At 42.7% G+C, this 25,797-nt stretch overlaps 1 protein-coding gene across 1 annotated transcript in view; it reads left to right on the forward strand.

The window, feature by feature from the left end:
* DSCAM (DS cell adhesion molecule) overlaps positions 1-25,797 on the forward strand; it is a 641,498-nt gene that overhangs the window by 487,023 nt on the left and 128,678 nt on the right. Inside the window, exons 12-16 of the mRNA XM_084616971.1 lie at positions 2,435-2,631; positions 6,983-7,079; positions 8,578-8,706; positions 17,253-17,420; positions 25,501-25,571. Of these exons, the coding sequence (XP_084473097.1) occupies positions 2,435-2,631; positions 6,983-7,079; positions 8,578-8,706; positions 17,253-17,420; positions 25,501-25,571 (662 nt within the window). The remainder of the gene's footprint in view (positions 1-2,434; positions 2,632-6,982; positions 7,080-8,577; positions 8,707-17,252; positions 17,421-25,500; positions 25,572-25,797) is intronic.

The following is a 25,797-nucleotide window of genomic DNA, read 5'->3' on the forward strand; positions in this document are numbered from 1 at the left end:
AACCCAGGTTTGGGGTGTAACTGCCGTGCTCTAAGCAATTTGTCCTGAATTGATACTCTCAGTTGTGTCCCGCCAGAGGCAGCATCGTTACAGTGGTGACACTCCTCATATCTGCCTGTCCTTATCCATTGACACTCATGTCCACACGCTTTTATCCACTGTTATTCCAAACACTGGATAGCAGGGTGAGGCACAACATGGCACCATTTTTTATACCTTGTGCCTGTGATAGCCTACCCAAGATCAGAGGACACACCTTCAAGATCGTACCCACAATCTAATCTGTGGGCAAACCTACTTCCTGTCAGTGTAAAGATGGAAGTGGCTGTCTTGAGCAGACTTACTTCAGTCCATTTCCTCGGATGGGGACTGTTTTCTCACTCTGCTCAGACAACAGCTTAATGATGGTAGCACCCAGAAGAAGGGAACACTTAGCTTGCCTGACTCCAAGATGAAGAAAAGGAAGCAGGCTTTGCTCCTTTCCTGGAAAGAAGCGAGAGGCTTGTGGCTGGCTTATCGGACAGACAGAGAGAAGGACCTCAGAAGGTCTCATTCTGATGCTGCAGCAGCAGTGCAGGTCAGGCTGGGTTCTAATCACTGAATGGTTCTTTCTTCTCTCCTGCCATGATCTCCACATAAGCGGGGAGCCAGATGTGTGAGTGAATAAAGCACTTCTCCTTCACTCCCTCAGGTGGCAACTCAGGGAGCAGAGTCTAGGTGTATGTCTACACACCGTTCTGGAGAGAGCCTCCCAGCCAAAGTCAACCAACTTGGATTAGAGGGGCTCTTGCTGGCACTCTAAAAATATCTGTGTAGAGAGCTCGCTAAAGTTGCAGCTCAGGCTGGAGCTGGGCTCTTAAGCTCACACCCCTCCTTGACTCCAGAGCCTGAGGTCCAGCCTGAGCTGTAACTTAAAGTATTGTCTGTACAGGTATTTTTAGAGCTCTAGCACAAGCCCTGCTAGCCCAGGGCTGTTGACACAGGCTGGGTGGCTTGCTCCAAAATGCTGTGTAGAAAAGCCATAGTTGGCCAAGAGCAAGTGTAGTGTGATATTCAGCAGCAGATCACAGCATTTGTGGCAGTGCTCACTTTTTGGCCAATGTGTGCGGTGGGAACAGGCAGTGGCCCTGAGTTCATCCCAGATTCCACTCCACGGGCTACATGTCTGATTGCTCCACGGCCCATCCTGGCCTGGCTTAGAGCATGTTGTTCAGAAACTTACATATACAATTGGACACAAAGCTGATGCCGCACTGTGCCTCTGAGTGGCTCTGCTGCTCCTTTCTTGTGATCAGGCTACTGTCAAAATTTAGGAGTCTCCTAAATGTCAGTTATCTTCTGGCTCACGAGAACAGAACAAGCAGTGCAGAGAGACAGTGCAGGGCAGCAACCACAAACTAACCAAGCACCCCTGTGTGCTTGTTGTTGGTGAGTCACTCAGCTGTGGTTCGCTTTACTGCATCACCCAGTGTCAAAGGAAGGCAGAGATTTCAGGGTCTGATTTTCTTGAAATGATATTTTGAGAAGAGGTTCAGTTTTGGATTTGTCAGTTCTGAGCCTGTCTTTTTTAGGAAACGTGAGGGGAGGACATGCAGTAAAAGATTTCTAAGCACTACAAATAATTACATCTATGCCATAATGTAGATTTTGAAATGAAACTTGAAAATTGCATTTTCTTTATACAGATTGTGACAAAAGTAAGATTTTACAGCTTTTTTATTCTTCTTAGCCCCATAGAGCCAACACAGCAGACAATTAGTGTGAATAGACTGAAAACTGACTACTCAATATGGTAGGAGAAAATCAGGATAGATTTAGCATCAGCTTTATATCTAAACATGTGCAGTACATATGATAATTATATACTCTGCCTACATAGATCATAAGTTCCTCTGTGTAGCCATCTGTCTCTTGTGTTTTTGTACAGCTCCTAGCTTAATGGGGCCCTGATCGCCATTTAATGCTGATGATAATGCAGAATATATTTATAAATAAATAGAAATATAAATGCATGTTCCATTGGTCTTCCTCAGTCATTTCTGCTGAATCTCAACATAGTAGCATGGCACTGAATGTAAAGTTCTTCCATCACATCTTTACAGGCCATGTCCCTGACTGCTTACGGCTCACAGTAATTTTCTGTATCGTTGCATATTTTAATTTATTAAAGATAAGGATGGACTCAAGCTTCAAATCTAGATTCCTAGCTCCTTAATGTGTAGGAAGAATTGTTTGGATCTCAGATGTTGGCTCAGGACCATCTTCAGTTAAAATATTATTTCTGATATTACATAAAAATGAAAATAAAACCATTGTCTAAGGATTTGTGCTAGCTAGTGACATATCAAGAGCATTGCTGAGCCTGAGACTCCAAGGCCAGACCTCAGTTAGAGTAGCTGTCTCACTGATGATCTGCCTTGTTTTTGATTTTTAGTTCCTGCTATGATCACTTCCTATCCAAACACCACTTTGGCAACACAGGGTCAAAAGAAGGAGATGAGCTGCACAGCACATGGAGAGAAACCCATCATAGTCCGCTGGGAGAAAGAGGATCGAATCATTAACCCTGAAATGTCCCGCTATCTTGTTTCCACCAAGGAAGTGGGTGATGAAGTCATCTCTACCCTGCAGGTACTAAAGCACAGTGACCGATGACCTGTTCATACATTCTAGAGCATTGCTTGCTTCTATTTTTTATGGCTGAGGACACCAGGCACAGCTGCCCCCCCCCCTCCTGCCAATCTAAAAATAATGATGCGCTTCTTGCTTATACTGCTTTTAGTCAGGAGAACTGAAGTCAGTGGAGTCATATTGGTACAAAACCAGTGTAAGAAGGAAGAGAATCGGGCCCTGTGTTTTTCAAGTGTCCTCTCTCCCTCTTCCCGTCTGGGCTTCTGGGTGGCACAAAGGCAGCCAGAGTAATAATCAGATAAAATGTCCATTAAAATATCCTAAACCAAGTGAGGTTAAAGGAAAAAGTGCCTCAGGGACATGAGAAGGACTTGCACTGTGTCTGTTAATATTCAGCAGATACTGGATATTGTAGCAAAAATCCTCCAGCCAGCTGGCAAGAAGTCATATTTCACAGCTTTGCTGTTACTTATGTGAAATACAGCTCTCTGGTGGTATCATAGCTATGAATCTTGCTTTATCTGTCAAATATAGACAGGGCTCAGTTAAGCGAGAAGAGGCTCAGTTGGAAAGGATATGGGAAGGAGGTGTACCACCTTAATGGCATTACGGCTTTGGGAGGCATAGTGTCGCATGGGCACTAGTGGGAGAAAGAGCAGAGGTAGCCCTTGCTAAACAAGTGAAGCTATCCTAGTAGGCTGGTGCCATGAGCCTGCCCTCACTCTGCTAGAAATGCACTCTGGATACAGTATTGTTTCTGGTGGTGCTAGCTTGCCCCTTCTTCCATTACGGCAGCCTGCAGCAAGGGACAAAGGGCTTCTTGCACCCTCTCCCCATCACAGCATCCAGCCTGGCACAGCCACAGTTTGGCCTGGAGTCTGTATTACCAGTACGTGTATAACACACTATCCAAGTCGCTGAGACCAGGTGATGAATCCTAATGTGGTTTTGTAATACGACCCTTCTTAGTGTTGAAATTGACATCAGGACTAAGGACATCAGCACAGGCTACATCTGATGCTGCTGTACTTTTTGGTCCAAATACCCTGTATTTAAAGATTTAGGTGGATGTCATGCCTAATGTAGCAATTGGGGCACCTTTCTTTGATCTTCTTTTGCTTTTAAGTATTGTTTCCAGTGCAATTTGTCACCAGGAATCCGTCCAGGCTCTAGAGCCCTGGAAGCACCGGTGTCTCCCCTTGTCCCCCACCTCTGCTTGGGAAGGTCACCAACAAGGCTGTTTCCCCCTCACTTCTCTCTGGGCAGCAGGGCTAAGCAACACTTCACTTTTCTGCAGCTCATCTGTTGAGCCGCTACCGTCTTCTGTCTTGGGATGGATGGAAAGATGTAGTGGAGGAGGGACTGACAACATCTGCAAAGGGAGGGATAAAAGGAAGTGGAAGGTCTTTGGGAAGAAAATTATTTGGAACAGCAGATGGGAAGGATTAAGAAAAGACAAGGTCAGGTGAATTAAACAGTGAGTTTTATTTAAAACTCATCAATAAACATAAGTTACTAACCCGCCCATCTATGTTTTTGCATGTATATTTAGTAATATACTAAAAAAAAAAAAAAAAAACCCACAGATTTTTCAAAAAACCTTCCAAAGAATACAATGCAAAACATTCTGCATAATTTGGCAAAATTCTTGTTCATTTCCAGTACTGCTTTTCAGTTACATAAAAAAAAAAACAATAAGAGATGTTTTATATCAAACTCAAGGAAATAACTCTAGCTCTGTGATGATGTTAAGCTATACTCACACAGTCAAATATAGCTCTTTCTTCACTAGCTGGAAGATGTTTTGAAGAATATCCAGTAAAGCTCCTGTTCTACTTTTGTTGAAGTCAATGTGAGTTTTGTCATTGACTTCAGCGAGAGAGGATAAGGTCCTAAGTGGGTGTGTGCATGTACATATGCAATGAATAATATGTATTACATACAAATAAATCTATTGTGCAAATAGATACATTAGCATGGGTCTTTGCATCCACAACCATCTTGCTGATTTTAGTATGATTCCATCTGGGTGCATATGATAGCACTTCTGTGTGCAAGATTGGGGCATTAATCCCTTTCTTGTTTAGCAAATTGTTCATGAAATAATATGGTAGTGATATATATATATAGAGAGAGCGCTATATATATAAATGCACAAAAAAAGTTACAAGAATATTATTAAGGTTGAAAAGTCAAGCTCTCAAAAGTTAAGAAATGTCAGAATTAAGGTTGCCCATGCAACCTTAATTTGTCCCCCTCATAGTCTTTAATTATATGATCACAGAATGTTTTTTTCCACAGGAAACCCTACCTCATTCAGTACACCGGATGGACAGTGCTCACTTAATGAACAGCTATTGAATATATAGATATATATTTTATTTTAATTGTTCTGTGTTGGCCCCAGGCCGTATTTACTGCACACTATTCAAACCCTATTCTGAATATAAAACTATTCATTTCTTCATAGGATTCTCTATGGCACTCCTAATTATACTGAGTGCTTCTCAAACATTAATTAATCTATCTTCACAGACAGCCTGGTGAGGTGAAGTGCAGGTATTATCCCCATTTTACAGATGGGGAACTGAGGCACAGAGAGATTATGATCAAATGTTTCCACAAATTTTGGGTGTCCATTTTAAGACTCCTACAACTTGATTTTTCAGAGTATGTAACATTATATAGCACTTTATATGTTAAAAGCACAGCTCCCATTGATTTCAGTTGCAACTATGAGTGTTCAGTACTTCTGCAAATCAGATCCAAGGGTCTCAAATCAGGCACCCAGAAAATGAGAAAAACACAATTAGTAACCATCTGTGAAAAGTCTGGTTTAAGTGATTTGCTGAGTATCACATAAGAACTCTGGGACAGGGACAGAATCCAGTTCTCCAGGGCGGCATTCAGCTGCTTTAACCATGAGACCATCCTTTCGCTTCCCACAATTCCCTTCCCTCTCTATGTTAGAATCACACAGTTTCCTTCTCCACACTGCCTGGATCGCCAGCAGGGGAGTTATTGAGAGCACAGGAGAGACAGGTTCCTTTCTCTCAGTTCCTTTGCTTGGCCCCACCCTGGCCTGGAGCAGCTGGGAGCAGCCATTACAGGGAAACTCCAGCTTCTACAATATAGCCCTGGGCTGGAAGGCACATGTTCAGCCACTCTGTGAGTATGGCTCATGCAGAATCTGGTCAGCTCTAGGAGAAGAGAGGATGCAGCATGCTCAGTAAATTTGTGTGATGGCTCATGTGCAGTCCTGTCACATGTACGATTTGTGAGGGGACGATGCATGAGCAGTCTAGTCAGCACTTCGAGCTGGGAGAGGTTTGAACATGCTCAGTTAGGAGGCAATCTGTGGAGATGTTAGCTGCTGAAGTCAGGGCTCTCTATTGTGCATTTACAAACTGGGATTTTTAAAGTCTTATAACTTGGCTACATTTGGGTGGATTTTCAAGGGCATGAAAAAAAGGCACATCCCTGATAGTCACCCTCTTGCCAAATTTCAGGTCCCTGTTCCAAAGCATGGAGTTTGACCATTGTGACCGAAATTAAAAAACCAGTAGCCTGAGGCAGATACCTGGTATAAAAAAATCTCAGCCCAAATGATTGAAGTCTGGCAAAGTTATAAGCAACAGGGTCTTATAATGGGAAATGTTAAGCAAGCTTAATAATAGCTGGCTCTACCAGCTGCACCTATAATATATGTAAGTGTGTATATATATAATGTGTAGATATCATTATTATGGTGCTTATATCCAGAGTTTCATGCAATAATTTGTGACACCATACATTAAATTGCATTTATTATGCATTCTTGACCACCTCACCCGCACTCTGCCCACAAATCCATCTCCACTAGGATTACTTCCAGATATTAAGTTGCTTCAAACATCTGCCATTTTCCTTTTTAAAAAAACAACCTGCTAAAGAAAAGTTTCTTTCATGCTTCCAAAGTAAAAAATTAAAGTGATCTTAGGTGCAGAATAGGGAATATTGAGCCCTGGATCAGCAAAAAATTGAAGATCTGACCCCATGTAACCCAACAGAGCTAAAAAAGGGTTTTACCACTGGAAAGGGGAAATGCCCAGCTTTCTAGTAGATTTAGCTTTTGCTTCTAGTCTTGATAGATACCAGCTTTTTGGACCTTACACTCATGCCATTAATATTTATTCTGCATAGTTACATGTGTGTTTGTATATTCCATGTATATACACACATACAATATCAGTGTACTACTGCAAAGAGAAAGTTTGTATCATTTCCCCACCATGTATCTGAAAGATGCTTACATTTGTTTGTTTTCTGTACATATTGTTGAATCAATTGCTTCTTTTCAATCCACCTCTAGATTTTGCCAACTGTGCGTGAAGATTCTGGCTTCTTTTCCTGCCACGCTATCAATTCTTACGGGGAGGACCGTGGAATAATTCAGCTCACTGTGCAAGGTAGGAAGAGGACAACATAAGGAAAAAAACACAACTATTGTAGTACAGTAAGTGTATGCCATGCTCAGAAATCTGTTTTGGGGGGAGGTGGTAGTCCCTAATTAAACATATTCCTAATTGTCAGAGAAATTAGAAGATGCATAAGAATCTTAAACTCATATTTTCTAGCACCATAGAATCAATCACAATGAAGCTTAAACTCCAGAGTCTTTGTAGAAATGTACAGATGAGTAAAGGGAGTATTTCTTATATGCACTAGTTGACAATCTTGTCAGGCATAAAAATCCATCTAGCACATGTGCTGTAGGGGCGGTATACTTGAGGGTTGGTTTATTTATTTTTTAAATCAAGAAAATGGTTTAAACTCAGGGAAATAAAGCAAAAGCAATTTGATGTGATTTTTTTTTCAGGAGAAATGTTAAACCTACTATATATTTAGAAACAAAATATTTCAAGTTTAATCAGTCAAAATAAATTTTAATATATTTGTGCAACTCAGGCTCCAGTAGCCTGTATCGCCTGGGGCTGGGTTCTCCCTCCTGTGGGGAGTTCAGTCGGGCAGACAGCAGCAGGTTGTGGAGTGGTTTAAGGTGATGGTATTTTAGATGCAGAGCAGAGGCAGTACTCAGCCACTGGCCGCTGCTGGTTTGCCACATGACACTAGCTCATGTGCTTTTATGCCTTGGAGCATAACATTTCTAGTACTTGCAACAAATTTTTCTCCCAACCTTTGGTTCCCTGTGACTACAGGTTCCACAGCATGTCTGAACCAGCCCTGTCAAGAAATTCAGGAGGAAACTGGGAGCCAGGTTCTCATTTGCCTAAGGGTCCTTTATACTGCTCTGGCAGTGTAAAGGGATCTTAAAGTGGGCATAAGCTATATCTATATAGATATATAGATATGCCATATAAGTGGGAATAAGCTATATATAGATATATATATATGCCATAAGCTGTATATATATATGCCACATTGTGTAACAGCATGAAATGGGCTTAATGTAAATGAGAATCAGGCCCTCGGTTTTGAACCCTTCTTTTATTAATTTATATTCAAAGGGTTGGGATTCTTATTCCCCCCGACCCCTGTCAGTTTAGCCCTAAAAGTACTGTCCTTATGTATATACCATCACATACATTCAAAATGTAGAAGTACCAGTGCAGTGTGACAGTTATAGCCAGAACCTCCCCTGGCATGAATACTGCAAATGGGAGTGGAATTTAAGCAATACTACAAAATGTTGCATCTATGCAGGTGTACCGTTAGTTAGTAATCCAAGACAAATTCAGTCGCTCTTATTTTGAAAAGTGACTTTTCCTTCCTCCATAGAATGTTCTTCAATACGTGGTTAAATGGGTATAGATATTAATGAGGGAGCAGAGAAAATGGCATGAGATCATCCTGTTAACAGACCACATTAGAGCCATGCTCATTATTATACCTTATGCTTCGTACCGGCGTTCTTTTGACTAAAGCAGAGTCTGTCTGTTAACTCAGAGCCACCAGATCCTCCTGAAATAGAAATCCGAGAGGTGAGAGCACGTAGCATTGCCCTCAGATGGACCATGGGATTTGATGGAAATAGCCCAATCACAGGCTACGATATTGAATGCAAGAACAAGTCTGGTAAGAGATAGTCTTCATTTGCAAGTGATCCATTTCTTATAACTTGTTTTTATTCCTTCATTATTTTGTTTTTACTGTAAACAGTTAATCATAAATCAAAACATCTTGATGGAAATTCTTCCTTAACAGTCTGTTTATTTCTCTACAGTGAGCTTTGTCTTTTGCCATTTCACTGTTTTTGATTTCTTATATTATGACCATTTTGTTTATATTTGGATGGTTGCTCTTCCCTTTTTTTTAATTGGGATATCCACAAACAACTGCATCAGATTTCCTGATGCTGCCTTAGCCATTCCAGCTTGTGACTTCCACAATGGATGCTGAATGGTAGTAGGCCACTATTATTACCTTTACCTCCTTCTTCACACACACCCCCCCCAGCCCTCACCCTGCTGCCCATTTTTCCCAGTGGGGTAATTTCCCTGAACAGTGACCTTTTATCTGGAGTGCTGAGTTACAGAAATTCTCTTCTGTTGTACGTAGGGTTGTGTAATGTTTCACCTTAACAGCAGGGTTAAGAGCCAAACTGCAGTCTTGGGAACGTACTAGGATCGACAAAGCAAGCTGTATAGTAGCTTGCTAAGCCACCAAGCTGAGTTTGCAGTAACCTCTGAAATGCTGCAAGGGACAGGCTAGTGGCACATATCTGCAGTACAACGTAAGCAGATGTATTTCTGCTAGGTCAGCATTCAGCCATATCAACATGCAGCTCATAAGTAAAGCTGACCCATCCGTCAGTATCACTACAGGTGTGCTAATTCATATTCTTAAAGGGAAAATACAGAGATACAGTGACATTTTAAACTGGTAAATATATGAACTTTTGGATTAAATATCATAGCTCTGCCTCTGGGCTGAACTTCATTTGCTCTGTAACGTAAAAGCTGCATGTTGGCTTGAGTTTCAACTGTGTTTTTAGACAGTTGGCAGAAAGAGTTACCAGTCAAGTCATGACATCACTTTCATTTATGCTTTCTCACATGTAATATGTTGTTGCTGTGTGTTATGCTACTGTGGTTAATTTAGCGTTACAAACATGTAGGTGAAAGATGTGAGTCCATCTGTTTCACAAACATTTTATAAGCAACTTTGTAAGACATTACACACTCACAAATAAAGTCTTTCAAATTGTCCGGGGGAAAAGAAGGAAAATACCCTGTATAGGAATAGAAAATGCAAAAAAGATAAAGGATTATGGAGCAAAGCTGTAAGGGTCATTGGAGAATGGTGAGAACTGGGAGAAAATAAACATAACTCCTGGTTCAGGAAATCATCCCTATTCAGGAAAGAATTTAAACACAGGTTTGTCTTTAAGCACATGTTCAAGTTCCATTGAAGTCCATACAAGTTAAGGTTATGTTTAAAATTTAAGCCTATGTTTAAATACTCGCGTATATCATGGCCCAAGAAAGGACTAGGAAGAAAGCAGAAAATTATGGATGAATGAGGTTCACCTTATTGATAAGTAAGCTTTAAAAGATATTAAACAGGGACATTGAATTTGTTTGTTTGTTTTGTGCTGCTTCTCATCTTGGTGTTTGTTGTACTCTGTCTACGGAAATTATCTGTGGACACAGTCTAATACAGGCATGGGCAACCTTTGGCAAGCGGCCCACCAGGGTAAGCCCCCTGGTGGGCCGCGCCGGTTTGTTTACCTGCCATGTCCGTAGGTTCGGCCCATCGCAGCTCCCACTGGCCGCAGTTTGCCGCTTCAAGTCAATGAGGGCTGCAGGAAGCGGTGCAGGCCGAGGGATGTGCTGGCCATCGCTTCCCGCAGCCCCCATTGGCCTGGAGCGGCAAACTGTGGCCAGTGGGAGCTGCGATCAACCGAACCTGCAGACACGGCAGGTAAACAAACCGGCCCGGCCCACCAGGGGACTTACCCTGGTGGGCCGCTTGCCAAAGGTTGCCGATTCCTGGTCTAATAACTGATACATTTTGAATATATATGGTTACCGGTGCAAACATATTGCTGATGAAATTAATAATGAGAAAGTATTTGTATAACGTTATACTTTTAACTCTTTGAAACTGATAACTAATTATACAAATTATATTCCACTCTATGTCTTTAATATTTTGCATTTGATTGGTCTGTATTGTATTTTTCCTGTGCGTGGGGTTGTCACTGTCCTGGTTTTCCCTGGATTGTTTCTTTTTTTGAGGTGGCTGTCCCAGGAAATCTGTAAGGGTGCTCAGTACACACTGCCAGCTGCTCAGTTTTATGGCTTCAGGATCATCCTGGACATCCAAGTTTGAGTAGCACAGAGGTAGCAATCCTACCTGTGCATGGTCTTTGATATGCAAAAATAGCATAATATTTATATTACTATTGCTAGGTTAGGAAGTGGGAGTTAGGAGGATTCTGTTCCACAAAATAGAAGCAAATGTCATACTTGGTTGTATAAACTGCTCATAAATCACGGTTTTTTGTTTGTTTTTTAAGGAGAAATTAGATTATTTAAAAATTGAAATTATACCAGTGAGTATAGTTCCCTAAAGATTATGGGCCAGATTCTCAGTCTAGCATCCCTGGAAGCACAGCCCAGGATGTGCAGCTTAGCGGGTGATATGACTTTAAGTTATGTGTGCACTTCCATGTTTCTGGTTCTGGCTTTCCCTATCCACCTGTAATCCACTCCACCAACCCCGAAGAAGTGGAATTTAGAATGCCATCCCTCCCTGATGCACCCTCCTCCAATTCTGAGCCTACCTCTACACTGCTCAGGGAATCCCTTGCATCAGGATACTTCCTGCCTGGAGCCATCCAACTGCTTTCCTGCCTGGAGCCATCTAACTGTGCCCAGTTTTTGGCCATAAGTCTATAGAAAAATCATCAAGAAGGTAGAAAGGCAACAAAAAATATGAAAGCAGTGGTAAAGTTAACTTATGCAGAATGGCTGGGGAAAGCAATGCTGAAGAAAAAGAGAGTCAAGAATGGTTATTGCTGAATTTTTTCAGATGTTAAGAGAGACAGTGATCTTAGGAAGATAAGATCCTTGAACTAATATTAAACCCAGTGCTTGGTGTACACGTACGAAAGAAGGAAATAACAGGCTAGAAGATAATTTAGGCAAAACATTCACACAGCAGATGATAATCATCTGTAATACCCAGCAAGAATAAAAGTGAAAATAACCAGCATAGTTATGTTTAAAGAGAATTAGACACTTAAGAAATAACAATGCAGGATACTGCTGGATATGCCAACTGACTACTTCGGTACCTAGGTCCGAGTGATTGAGTAGCGGTCAGAGTGGTGACTAGAAACCAGAAGGGGTGATTCTTTTCCCACCTATTCTGGAACTTCTGCTTCAAGTGAGAATTCGTGGAAAGACCTCAGGACACTACTCTCCAAGCTATGGCTTTATGGCCATACACATTACACCCAGCATGAATATGTGTACAATTGTTTTTTCTGATTATATTATACTTGAGTGTCTTATTTGCAAGTCTTAAAATGTGTGTCAGCCTAGAAATATCAGTTAATGAACAAAGCTCTACCTACAGTAAGTCTTAGGTGAATATTTAAAAAATTAATGGACAAGTCACTTGGGGGAAAAAGGCTAAAGTCATAAGTACAGTAGTTCCAGCAAACCCCCAATCAAACCAGCAAGTCTCTCACAACAGTTCCTAAACAGTGACCCAATGTCATCCCCCTTTCTCTTTCTCTGATACCAAACCCAACATAAGACCCTCCAGTGAGGGCTTCATTCCAACTCTTGAGTAAACCCACTTGTAAATGTTCTCAGAAAGCAACCAGATTTACTGCCACTTCCAGAATGACAGAAATGGCCACAAACCTTTGACAAGCATCCTGAGCTCATCTTCCATCACCCAAACCTACCCACTGCCCAAGTAAGAAGCATTTGTAGCTCTGAAGCTCCTGCAATTTTAAAAGAGTACTGATAAGTAATTAAACATGGGAAATCACAGAAGATAAGAAAATTCCGTTTGCATGACTTCCATGAGAATATGACTCAAATTCATTTTACATGAATGAATGAACTGTAGCAAAGGCAGGGGAGGATATGAGGGGCCCATTCAGGAGCATCATGGGAAGGAAGCATTCTGCAGATTAAAATGGCATGCAGTGTTTAGTAATCTATTTTTGAAATTATTGCCCAATCACACTGCATTACATTGTCATTAGTCCTTCTCACTCTCACCGTGATGTTTTTACTGTAGACTTGATCCTGTACAATGCAGGTGCTCAGTGTTGTGTTATAAGGTAAAGTGTGATGAGCAAGTCTGGGGAGCACAGGGCAATCTAGGACCGTATAAAGGCAATCTCTGGTTTGGGCGCATCATGATATGGGGCCTCCCATGGCCCCACCCATGCACCATGGCCCTTTCCCCATTTGAAATGGCAGTGGGCCCCTCTCCTGTCACAGAAAGGCAGAGCAACATAAGAATGGCTGTACTGGGTCAGACCAATGGTCCATCTAGCCCAGTATCTTGGTTTCTGACAGTGGCAGGTGCCAGATGCTTCTGAGGAAATGAACAGAACAGGACAAATATTGGGTGATCCACCCCATGTCATCCAGTCCCAACTTCTGGCAGTCAAAGGTTTAGGGCATCCCTGACCATCATGGCTATTAAGCACTGATGGGCCTATCCTCCATGAACTGGTCTAATTCTTTTTTAAACACAGCTATACTTTTGGCCTTTGCAACATCCCCTGGCAATGAGTTCCACAGGTTGACTGCATTTTGTGTGAAGAAATACTTCCTTATATTTGTGTTAAACCCATTGCCTATTAATTTCATTGAGTGACCCCCAATGGTTCTTGTGTTGTGTGAAAGGGTAAATAACACTTCCCTATTCACTTTCTCCACAACATTCATGATTTTATAGACATCATGAGGCTCCCATCTCTCCACCAGAAATGGCAGCAGGGCCCACACCCTCTCTTCAGGGATGGCAGAAAGGGGGGTTTCCCATACTTATTCCAACAACTGGGGTGTCACTGTTGGATCGGTGGGACTCTTATCCTCCTTCCACACACATAGTTCTCGAGAACAAAGGGTGGCGAGGAGATGCAGGGCTCTCCAGAGGAGTTGGTCTTGGAATTAACACCTCATTGAGGTGAATGGGTAATTCATCCCTCTCTGAGCTGTGGTCTCAGTTTCCCTTCAGACTTAGGCAGACATTTCTGCATCCTTTATATGTCACATTTTCAAGCTTTTCTTTACAACCAGGTGGGCCAGAAACTTTTTTTAAAATAAAAGTTGAGATTTTGATAGAATCACATGGCTTCAGGAACTAAGATTCCAGGCTTGGGCTGATATGCCTATCTGTGTCTTAACCCATCTATGGCCCAGGAATCTGACTGTAGTGAAATTACTGCTGTCTGGTCACCAAATTACTCCAGCCTTCTAACAGGAGAAGGAACAAGGGGTAGGAGACATGATGTAACCAGATGTCTCATCATGCGTGAGCTTATGTCTTCTCAAACATGTCCATTCTTTTCTATACCCTGCCTATTTTTGATGCTGCATCCTTGAAAGTTAGGGAGCAAGGTGCACAAAGGGAGGATTATGCCTAGTGCTTAGCCTTCCTCATGCCCATACATAGACTCAGCTCACACTTGCATTTAAGCACAACAACAGCTTGGCATTCATTCCTTCAGGCCGTGCATGGATTTGCAGAATCAAGGTCTTTGTCTGCAGCCTGACAAGAATAGCTTCAAGAAATCATACAGCTTTTAGCAAAGCGTGCCACAAATGTGTGCAGTTTTAAATAGTATCACTAGATGGCATCTCACACACAAAATAGAAATTCACAATGTTGGCTAAAATCTTATATATACAATCAGAAGTAAAGTACAATATAAAACATATTTAGCCTCGCTAGATTCTATAAATGGACCTTTGTGGGTCAATCATTATCTTAGGAATTCATGAAAAATACAACACAGAGCTATGGATTTTCATAAACACTTTCTGTCTAGGTGCATTTTATATAGCTCTGAGAATTGCCTGATTTTTTTTTTTAAATCTCTTTTTGAGGGGGAAAAATTAACTGAAATTTTATGCTTTCTTTTTGCTTCATTTCTGTATGGGTCTTACCTGTTCTGTATATTGTTTCTAAGTTAAAACCCTCTTAATACATCGATTTTAAAATGCTTTGGTATGGTATCAGGAAAGTAAAAGGAGCCATAAATCAATCACAGTTACCCCACTGGATGATTATTTTACTGCCTACACAGGAACACTCATTTTATTTCTATCATTTAGCAGCAGAATTTAAATCAACATTTATTTTTTGTTGCATCAGCTGGCAACAACAGTGGAGAGAAATTAAACAATTTCTTTCTTCTCTATGTGTCTCAAGCTGTTCTTATTTTTCCCCTAAGAAATTTATATCAAAATATACTCTAAAATCCATGTATTACCTACACTCTATCAATCTGGAACAAAATATATCTAGAAGTCTTGAAGATTCTGGTTTTCCATCTCCTCCCTTATCTTGGTATGTCATTATTTAACCTACAAAGAACGCAGGGGAGGTTTCAGGCTGGATTCTCTGATTTGAGTAACTTAATAGTTTAAAAAAAACCCAGTAACATTGAAGGAAATCTTTTGAAAAATCATAATCAATTTTGTAAAATATTCAAACAAAAATTATCCTCTACCACAAAGGAAGTTTACTTAATCCTCCATACAAACTGGATCTTTTTAGTCCAGAACCGTTGACATAACAAACTGGGACAGAGACTGTCTTTCTCTATGTTTCTACAGTGCTAAGCACAATGGGGCACATACCTTTGCTGAAGTCCCTATGCACTGTTCTAACAACAACAACCATTGCTAAATATTTCAGGCCAGATTCTCTGCTGCCCTGAAATTCTGCGGAGTGCATCTGAGTTGTGGGATCATCAGGGAGCCAGTTGCAGCTCTCTGATTCTTTGCCCAGCCCCAGAGCAAATTAGTATAGCCCAATGGCTGCTCTTAAATGTATCAGCTGGCAATAGTCTCTGAAGGACCATCTGACAGAGAAAGAGAGCCAGAATACAGTGCATTCCAGCTATGCTTCCTTCTTGCCCTCCAGTGATAATGGCTGCAGGGAGGGTAGCATAGGAATATGTTTTGCCAGCTGTACACCAAATAGAGAGTCTCCCATTTCTGGAGGCTTTTATGAACTTTAAACATTTTGAGGTTTGTTCTTCACAGAAGGATTCCCCATTTCGTATAGTATGGTGGCTTAATTCTTTCTTCTGAAGTATTTGGTATCGACCAGTCTCATATACAGAATACTGGACTAAATGAACAATTGGTTTATTCTGGTATGGCAATCCCCAACTTGCAGCGTTCTGAAGGGTGATGGCTACTGTCATTAATTCAAATGTTAATAGTTTTCCAAGACACATCAGGACAGTTTCAGTTTTTAGTACCATTTAAAAATGTCCATAAAGTGTACAAAGAGTATTCCAAGCAAATGTTATTGAGGCTATGTGCAGAGAAGGCCTTTAGGTGTTCTGGGAGCACCACTGCAAAGCAGCAGTGATGAGCAGTAAATGAATTCAGATGCTGTTGATTAGCACTGCATCAATTGATGCCTACATGTTTAGGAGTTTTTAAATTAACATCAGTTGATAGCTAAATGTTTGGGCATTTTTAAATACAAACAGACAGAGGAAGAATGAAATTGTTCTGCGACTGACAAAACTGTTTAGTATGTAAACAATTTGCCCATCTCTAAGGGATGTCACAGAGACAGAGAGAATTACACACTGCCTCAAAAACTGGACATAATATATTGTTTCTTGCTATGCTTTCCTATTTTTAACTGAGACTTTTCTGTCTGGTGAGCTTTTCACGATGCTGCCTGCAGTGACCCTTGCTATACACCACCACTGTATAGCTCCCAGCTAAATCCCATAGGATACTGCAGAGGTTAAAGGAGAAATATGCAATACAGTGAGAAAGAAATGACAGATGACAACACATAAGAGATGTCAAGATGATTTAAAACAGATCAGTCCCGTTGTTTTATTTGGACTGATTTAATGTTACGTTGAGGCTGAGTGGTTACTACTTGCAACCAAATTCTGTCCTTTCTAATACCACGTGTCAAGCAAGTTTAGTGAATAATTTATGCAAAATGTGGATAACCCCAGATTTCCTTAGATATTGATTTAATCTGGATGAAATTCCTCCTTTTACAAGCACATACAAACAACTCATGGGATTAATGACTGCACCAATGTTAAATCTCATTGAATTTGGATCTGCATCATTAACCTGAAAACATCTCAATGGCTTAGTACTCAATATTGAAAGGTGTCAAATAGTCCCAATACCAATTAAACTCATGCTTAATTATCTACATAGTTCATCGAATAAGCTTGCAGGAACGAGCCCTTAAGAATTTAAAATATAAAACATTTTTATCTTTCTAAATGATCCTTTGCATCTCTAAGAATCCTTCTGTCTCCCTTTTCATTCCTGTCAAATATTAATTCCTGTCAATTATTTGAAATAATAAAATGAATGTGAAATTATCTTTAGTTTTTTCTCTCCCCTCCCCCATTTATTAAATAGACTCGTGGGATTCTGTTCAGCGAACCAAAGACGTCTCTCCTCAGCTGAACCAGGCCACTATCATTGACCTCCACCCTTCCTCCACCTACAACATCCGCATGTATGCCAAAAACCGCATTGGCAAGAGCGAAGCAAGCAATGAGCTCACTGTCACTACGGATGAAGCAGGTATGCTCTGGCTTTGTAGTGTCTAAATCAGGGGTTCTCAACCTTTTTCTCTCTGTGGCCCCGCTTGACATGCTATAAAAACTCCAGGGCCCAGCGGGGGCGATGTGGGACTCTGGGCTCTGGGCTGGTGCGGGGGGCAGGGGAGAGGAGGCCTTGGGCATAAACGTAGTTTGAATTTTATTTGGAAGTGGGCAAGGGCCGGCGGGGCTTGGGCCAACTCCACACAACGTGGTCCAGGGAGAGAGTGCCACCTCCACTCCCTGGCTCACCTCAGCAGGCCATCCAGGGGGGATGCAACCAAAAAATATAACTCAAAGTGGGGACTCAATTCAAGAAGTTTGAAAACCACTAAGGGTGCAGGGAGAGGGGTAGCTAGGGCTGCCCCCAGGACAGCCTCACTCTGAGTAAGGCACTGCAGTTTGGGGGAGCAACACCCCTGTGCCTCCCCAACTCTGCCCTTGGGCTCAGGGCTTTTGCCTGCACGGAGGGCTTCATCCCTGCACTGCTCCCAACTTCAGCCCCAGGGGGGCAGCACCAGGGCTCCTGGCTTCAGCCCCACGCTGCTGCTAGCTTCAGATGGGGACAGGAGTGCCGGGGCTCCACCACTGCTCCCAGCTTCAGTGAGGGGGAGGGGTGGTGCCAGATCTTCCGTCTTCAGCCCTGCAACGCTCCCAGCTTCAGACCCTGGGGCCACTGGGGCTCCCAGATTCTGCCCCATGCCGCTGCTGGCTTCAGCCCTCGGGGTGGCACCAGGGCTCCCAGCTTCAGCCCTACACCGCTCCCAGCTTTAGACCAGGAGGATGCTGGGGCTCCTGGCTTCAGCCCTGCACCGCTCCTGGCTTCAGACCCGAGGGAAGCGGGGCTGCCCGCTTCTGCCCCACGCTGCTGCCAGCTTCAGCTTTGCGCTGCACAGCTGCCAGCTTTTGTGGGGGTTGTGCCAGGGCTCAGTGCACCGGGTTTCAGCCGGGGGACCCCACGGCCCCCCTGAAAGGTCTTGTGGACCCCTAGGGGGTTGCAGCCCCCCGTTTGAGAACTGCTGGCCTAAATCTTATCTGAGCTCAAATTTTCTTCCTTACTAGGAATTTCTGTTTGAAATGCCAGCTATGCTATTAGAACTATTTCTCAGAGGATGCTAAAATATTCCAAGAAAGCACAATTTCAGAAACATCATTGTGCAGGCCTCTCATTAAAACTGTTCAGTGGCATCTAGTGGTCAGAGAAGACATTATGCCCCAAATTTTCAACCCTGGGGACTTGAAGCTATGCATTTAAATCCCTATTTAAGCACCCAAATATGGATTTAGGTGCCTAATGATCTACACGAATAATGTCATTATTGAACTATTCTCCACCCATTTAATGTGCTGACTGCAATTAAAGTTAGTTTGCTGTAATTAATTATATTGTTTCCTTGAATTTAATTTTCATGCAGTCCTCCACTGCAGAGGGCATTGGCCATTGCAGTACTTCCTCTCCAGCCAGGAGGGCAAGGGACTGACTTTTCACAGAGCACTCATACCAGCACCACTGTCTCTTTGTTCTGCCAAGAGGACTCTGCCAACACCTTCCCCTTAATGCCCGGGATAGCCCCTTTTAAGCCTGTAATTGCAGTGTGCAGTGGCTTCTTTGCATTCAAATCTCTATGTGTCTGACTTGCTGAAGTGAAAGAAGTTATCCTTTATTGCTTTCCTTTGCTCTGACACCTCCCTCTTTCCAAAGTCAATGCCATATCGTTTTGTACCTGGAATTATACTTCATAATGTTGAATGTCTGCAAATATCTCCCCTCAAAGATACACACTGCAATTAAATGAATAGAAATCACAGCTGGGATTCCTAAAGGAGCCTAAGGAAGTTCAACATACAAACACCACTGAAATTCCTATATCCCTTAGGTTCCTTTGAAAACTCCAGGCCATATAAGTATCTGCCATTTCTTGTTTGAAAAGCATACCTGCACCATACATATTTTTTTTCTGTGTTAACATGCTAATACCTCCATGCTTGTTTTTTTTTTTTTCCCCTAAAAGATATATGCTTGGAGTTGTTTTCGGGAAGCCCTATGGTCTTGTGTTTTACAGGAGGTCAGCCTATGATCACCATGGTCCCTTCTGGCCTTGGAATCTATGAATCTATGTACAGTTGAGAGGAAAAATAATAATGTAAGTGGTTGGGGGCAGATTGTGGCAGATTAAGTCCCACCACATTCTAAAGCTACATGATAATCTAGGTTCTAGACACTCAGTGGCATGGTTTTCAGCCCACACATGAGAATTTGGCTGTGCAAATCTTATTAATATTAATAGAAGACTAAATCACTGCAGTGAAAATTTACCCCTTGCTGGAATCATCCTTGCCTGCAGTGAGATCAGATTCTCAGTTCTCAAGTGTTTGTGACAAAGAATAAGAGCACAAGGGCTTACTGTGCAAACCGAAGCAAACAGGAGACAACATGAGCTCCATTCATTTTTTCCCCCGATGCTGTTTTTTCAGCATATATATTCTGCCCACAAATAATGTCTGTGTTAGAAAAGGAAGAGAACTCTGCATTATGGGTTTTAATTTTATATGATTCTTCAGTGGTGGGGCAGATGGCAGATTTCTTTACTATATATCAAGGAAAGGATGAGTAATTTGTTTGCTTTTAAACTACATGCTGAATGCAGAAATGTTTTTCCTGTTTGCAAGGTGAAATGTGAAATCTTTAGAGAAACAGGTTACCCATCCCCAGAGCCTGGAGTACCTCCACCTCCCACTCCCCGCTTTCCAAAATCTCCCAAGGAAATTGTCTCTCTCATATACTCACACAAAGTTATTAGTATGTGCTGTTAATAAACTTGGAGTGTTTCTTACTTCGTGACTTTCTTTTCTCTGATAATTAACATGTCAGCATCAGCAACTGACCTCCCATTAAAGACTAACTTCCCCATTAGCAGGCTGAAACCTGGATGTCACATTTTATCCAATGCCTCCTGACCTAGTTTCAGGATGACTGAGCCTTTCACTGCTCTCATTAAGGAGCTGTCCAGTCCGAGTGAAAGGTCAGTTATGTGGAATCGCAGTCAAAAATCATTGATTTATTCAGGGAGCAATCAGAGGAAGGGAAGGTCAGGTCTAGGCAAGGCAACAGCATTTGTTGTCTTGGTTTTGGTTTGATCAGTCACACAGTATGCAGAAGTGCAGTGATTTGTCATTGTTTACTGTTTGCTGCTCTTACATCGGGAGGGTCGAATTAGCACAGGTGCTGAGCTTGAGGGAGACACCTAAGGGAAGAGATCAAAATGAAGGCTTGAGAAAAACAATATTAAAAATTTAAAAATCCTAACCCCTTCACTGCAAAGGTGCAGATTACATATCCTGCACTATTGTGACTCCAGGCTGCCAACATTATTTATTAGAAAGTAAACCAAAAAGGATGCCTTCAGCAGGAGGAGAGTCAAACAATATCCTCTGTCCTTTCACTAATCTAGAGCTGATTTCACGGATATTGGAGCTTTTCCCCCCTATAACCTTTAATAGCTACTGCTTTGGAAAATAGACTGGAAGAGCTCATTTCCATCAGTGTTTGACAGGAAAGCAAAGGGCTTATTTTCTTTGTTTCTGTGTATTGTTAAAGTTTAGCAGTGCAAGGTGAGCTATTGGGGTTCTCTTTCTGGCTTTGTCAGACTCTGAGAAAGTGACCTTAAGATGCTCATTTATCTTCTCTGTGCCTCAATCTCCTCATGTGTACAATGGGGATAAAACATTTACCTGCCTCCCAGAGATGTTATGAGGCTTAAATCTATCATGTCTGTAAATCCTTTAGAGATGCTTAGATGGAAGATCCTAGAGAAATGTATGACATGCTAGAGCAAGCAAGGCTGCAGGAAAGTTGGCTCCCACATGCAAATAGTTATCAAAGGCTCAGTGGATTTAGCGTATGTGTATAAGGCTATGACTACACTGCAGTTGGGAATGACCCAGGTAGACAGACTTGTGCTAGCATGGCTCAAGTTGGCATGCTAAAATAGCAGTGTGGATATTGTGGTTCTGGCAAAGACATGGGCTAGCTACTCAAGCTCAGAACCAGAGGTGTTGGATGGGCTTCAGAGCCTGAACAGCCACCCGAGCTGCAATGTCCATACTGCAATTTTTAGCATGCTAGCTTGAGCCCCACTTGTGTGAGTCTGTCTACTGGGCTGGGAGATTCGCTCCCAGCTGCAGGGCAGACATACTGCAATTAAAAATACACAGCTGGCCTCTGTGGGGCTGCTTAATTGTGGTGTAGACCTCACAGGGTCCTGGAGCCTAGGCTTCAGCCTAAGTCCGGATGTCTACACTGCAATGAAACAGCCCCATTACCTGAGCCCTGCAAGCCCAAGTCAGCTGGCACAGCCAGCCACGGGTTTTTAATTGCACTGTAGACATACCTTAAGGCAGTGGTGGGCAACCTGCGGCCCACAGGCCACACGCGACCTGTCAGGGTAATCCACTGGTGGGCTACGAGACAGTCTGTTTACATTGACTGTCCTCAGGCGTGGCTGCCCACAGCTCCCAGTGGCCGCGGTTCACCGTTTCTGGCCAATGGGAGCTGCGGGAAGTGGTGGCCAGCACATCCCTGCGGCCCGCACCGCTTCCCACAGCTCCCATTGGCCGGGAACGGTGAACCACAGCCACGGGGAGCTGCGGGTGGCCGTACCTGCAGACAGTCAGTGTAAGCAAACTGTCTCGCAGCCCGCCAGCGAATTACCCTGATGGGCTATGTGCAGCCCACAGGCCATAGGTTGTCCACCCCTGCCCTAAGAGGTTAACATAATCTTGCACATTTTGGATGGAGTTTTGCGAAAAATCACCTATGGGTCCCAAATAAATTCCTGGAAACCATACTGGAAATTCACCTCATTGCCTTCAGGGTAGTAGTTAGATCATGCATCCGATGAAGTGAGCTGTAGCTCACGAAAGCTCATGCTCAAATAAACTGGTTAGTCTCTAAGGTGCCACAAGTACTCCTTTTCTTTTTTGCGAATACAGACTAACACGGCTGTTACTCTGAAACTGATGAAGTGAGCTGTAGCTCACGAAAGCTCATGCTCAAATAAATTGGTTAGTCTCTAAGGTGCCACAAGTACTCCTTTTCTTTTTTGCGAATACAGACTAACACGGCTGTTACTCTGAAATTCTTCATAATTATGTAAGTTGTGGTGAAAGTGTACAGTGAAATTGGCAGACACTAATTTCACTCCACTGCAACCTCTGTCATAGAATCATAGAATATCAGAGTTGGAAGGGACCTCAGGAGGTCATCTAGTCCAACCCCCTGCTCAAAGCAGGACCAGTCCCCAGTGTTTGCCCCAGATCCTGAAATGGCCCCCTCAAGGATTGAACTCACAACCCTGGGTTTAGCAGGCCAATGCTCAAACCACTGAGCTATCCCTTCCGCCGCCCCCCCCCAGCCTTCATACCACACACTTTGTCACAGTACACTCCCGTCTCTCCTCTCTATGCCTTCTGTCACCATCCTCTCCCCTAGCCCAATGCTCTGACACACACACTCTGCTATACCCTCTATCACACCTTGCTCCTTCCCACCATATCCTCTGTCATGGCTTCTCCATCACAAACTCACCCACAGTCTGCCTCCACCATTCACCTTCCTCCACTCTCTCTGTCATAGTCCCCTCACCTCTAACTCGACTATACCATCTGCTGCATCCCACAGTCCATACCTCCATCTTTCATGACCATTAGCATCATAGAACCATAGGCTGAGAAGGGACCACAAGGGTCATCTAATCTAACCCCCTGCCAAGACACAGGACCCTTCTCCCTCTACTTGCCCTCACACTTATCTCACCCCTCCCCAACCTCAAGTTCCCCACTCACTCAATATACAACCATTCACTCTGTCATGGACTCATCACATTCTTTATCACAACCCATTCAACTGCAACTATCTCCTTCACAGTCTCCCAGGCAAGGTCCTGAGTCTGCTCTCACTTACACTGATGTAAATCAGGAGTACTAGTATGAAACCAGTGGGAGATCAGAACTGGGTCCATGATGTGTTATCCCAAGCATAGCAAAGCAATCCAGAATCTTTACAAAAATAAGCACAATCGCGAATATTTGCTGCAGTGTTTCTCTCTGATTTCTTTCCTACCTGCACGAGCTTCCTGTGGTGAGTCTGAATTCTTCAGACCAAATGAGCAAAGGTTTAGCCTATATAAATATGTCACAGTAATAACCTCTACATCAGAGACAGAGAATATGTTTCTGCACATGGAGGAATGAAATAAACTGTGGGCATAAAGGGGATTTATGGTTGCCATTTTGTGACACCAGTGAAAAGCCAGGATTTTATCAGCTCATTTTATGGGCCAAATGTTTTGTACATATCTATTACAGAATAATATATCTGGAGTGATGACATTTGTGTCTGTAAACTGGTGGTCAGAGTCTAGAGTTGACTTAAAGAACTAGCAGAGACCCCATTCTTCCTGTTGTACTCACTCTGTTTTCATCACTGGGTGTTTCTGCATAGGAAACTTAGGGTACACCTACACTGCAGCTGAAACCTGCGGCTGTCCCATGCCAGCTGACTTAGACTCATGGGGCTCAGGCTTAGGGACTGTTTAATTGCTGTGTAAGCATTCAGGCTCAGTCTGGAGCCTGGGCTCTAGCATTCTGCATGGTGGGAGGGTCCTAGAGCTCAGGCTCCAGCCCAACCCAAACATCTACATCACAGTTAAACAGTCCCTTAGCCTGAGCCCCACGAGCTTGAGTTAGTTGGCAAGGTCCAGCGACAAGTGTCTGATTGCAGGGTGGACATGCCCTCAAACTAAGGACCCACATGATCTGTAGGCAATGGTTCCACTTCACCATGCGTGAAATTCACCCCTCTGCGCAGGGCCAACAAAATCCCACAAAATAGGACTTGTACATGACTTCAATGGAGCATAAGCCATGTGTTAGGTCTCTGTATAGGCGTGAATTTCACCTGGGTAAGCCAAATGGACTTCTTTCACTTCAGCTGTCATTTGCCCCTCAGTCTGCTTTCATTGCAACGTCCATTTCCTCCTGCTCTCCCTCTCACAACCTAGTCTCACCCCCTTCGCTCCCTTGCTTCCTTTGTCATATTATTAAATTTGTGATTTCATACTTTTTATTCACGCCAACTTATATATATAGAAATCTTTTGCTCAAGCTCTGAGATATCTCCATCTCTTCCTTCACATCCTTCCATTAAAAGGGCTTGTTTTTGTTAACTTTCTTTTACAAATCCCCACTGCAACACTAACTGCCTCCAATCAGCGATCGTTGCGTTGTAACTGCCTAACATAGATAGAAGTTTCTCAGGACCAGAACTTTGTCTTCCCACTTGTTTGTGAAACACCACACATACCTTTGGCAGTATATAAATAATAAGAGAGACTCCCTCTGACTGAGCCAGCAGAAACTGTCCCGTGCTCATTTCATCAGGCAGGATATTCTTTATATGGCTTCCACATTGATATATTTAGATGCAGAAAAACTCTTTGTGCATTTTTTACTTCATAAAATAATAATTTTGTACTGAACATGCTCAGTCTTTAGTTAACAGAATGCGTTTAATCAGAAGCTACATGTTGAAATGATCAAAGCTGGTTGAAGAGTTGCTGTGTTCCCTAATTCTGAGTGGGTACTGCTGTCTTTTCAGTGCCGGCGCATTCACAGCAGCTTAAAGCACATTCAGGAAATCAGTAGAGAAGACTTCAAAGGGAAAGAAAAGCATCGTGAGCATGTCACTAAACAAGGCTTTTGAAGGAAAGTCACCTGCGACTCATTCCTGTTTTATTTGCAAACTTGCTAAATCTTGAAGTACACGACATTTCATTGTCACAAATACCACACAACCAGCTAGTGGAGACGCCTTAGCCTTTTGGTTTTGTTTGAGTAAAGCGATACCTTCAGTGCTTCATATGCTGTTAAATGGTTTCATACCAACCCGAAGCCTCCATTCTATGCCACAGTGTTGGCATCAACACTGTATATTTTGTTTATTTCTGCCACCTTATAAGAACCTGCCTTATGATGGATGTGTCTCTCTCTTTCTCTCTCACCAGCTCCTGATGGCCCACCTCAGGAAGTTCAGCTTGAGCCTGTATCTTCACAAAGCATTCGGGTCACTTGGAAAGTAAGTCACCATAGCAGGAAACACAGACTCTAGCAGTATTTATGCCTGTTCAGAGAGCTGTTGTTAGGGTGAATATTATAATAACTGTGGATCAGAAGTATTTTATTTTGAATAAAATTCACAGGTCATTTTGCCCACAGATCTTACATGCTTTGCCAATAAGACTGTCCTTTTATTCCAGGAAAGAACATTCCAGAGGAAAATCATTTCTGCAGGCCTGTGTTTC

Source organism: Lepidochelys olivacea (genome assembly GCF_965140295.1).
Source record: "Lepidochelys olivacea isolate rLepOli2 genome assembly, chromosome: 1".
Lineage (NCBI taxonomy): Eukaryota > Metazoa > Chordata > Testudines > Cheloniidae > Lepidochelys > Lepidochelys olivacea.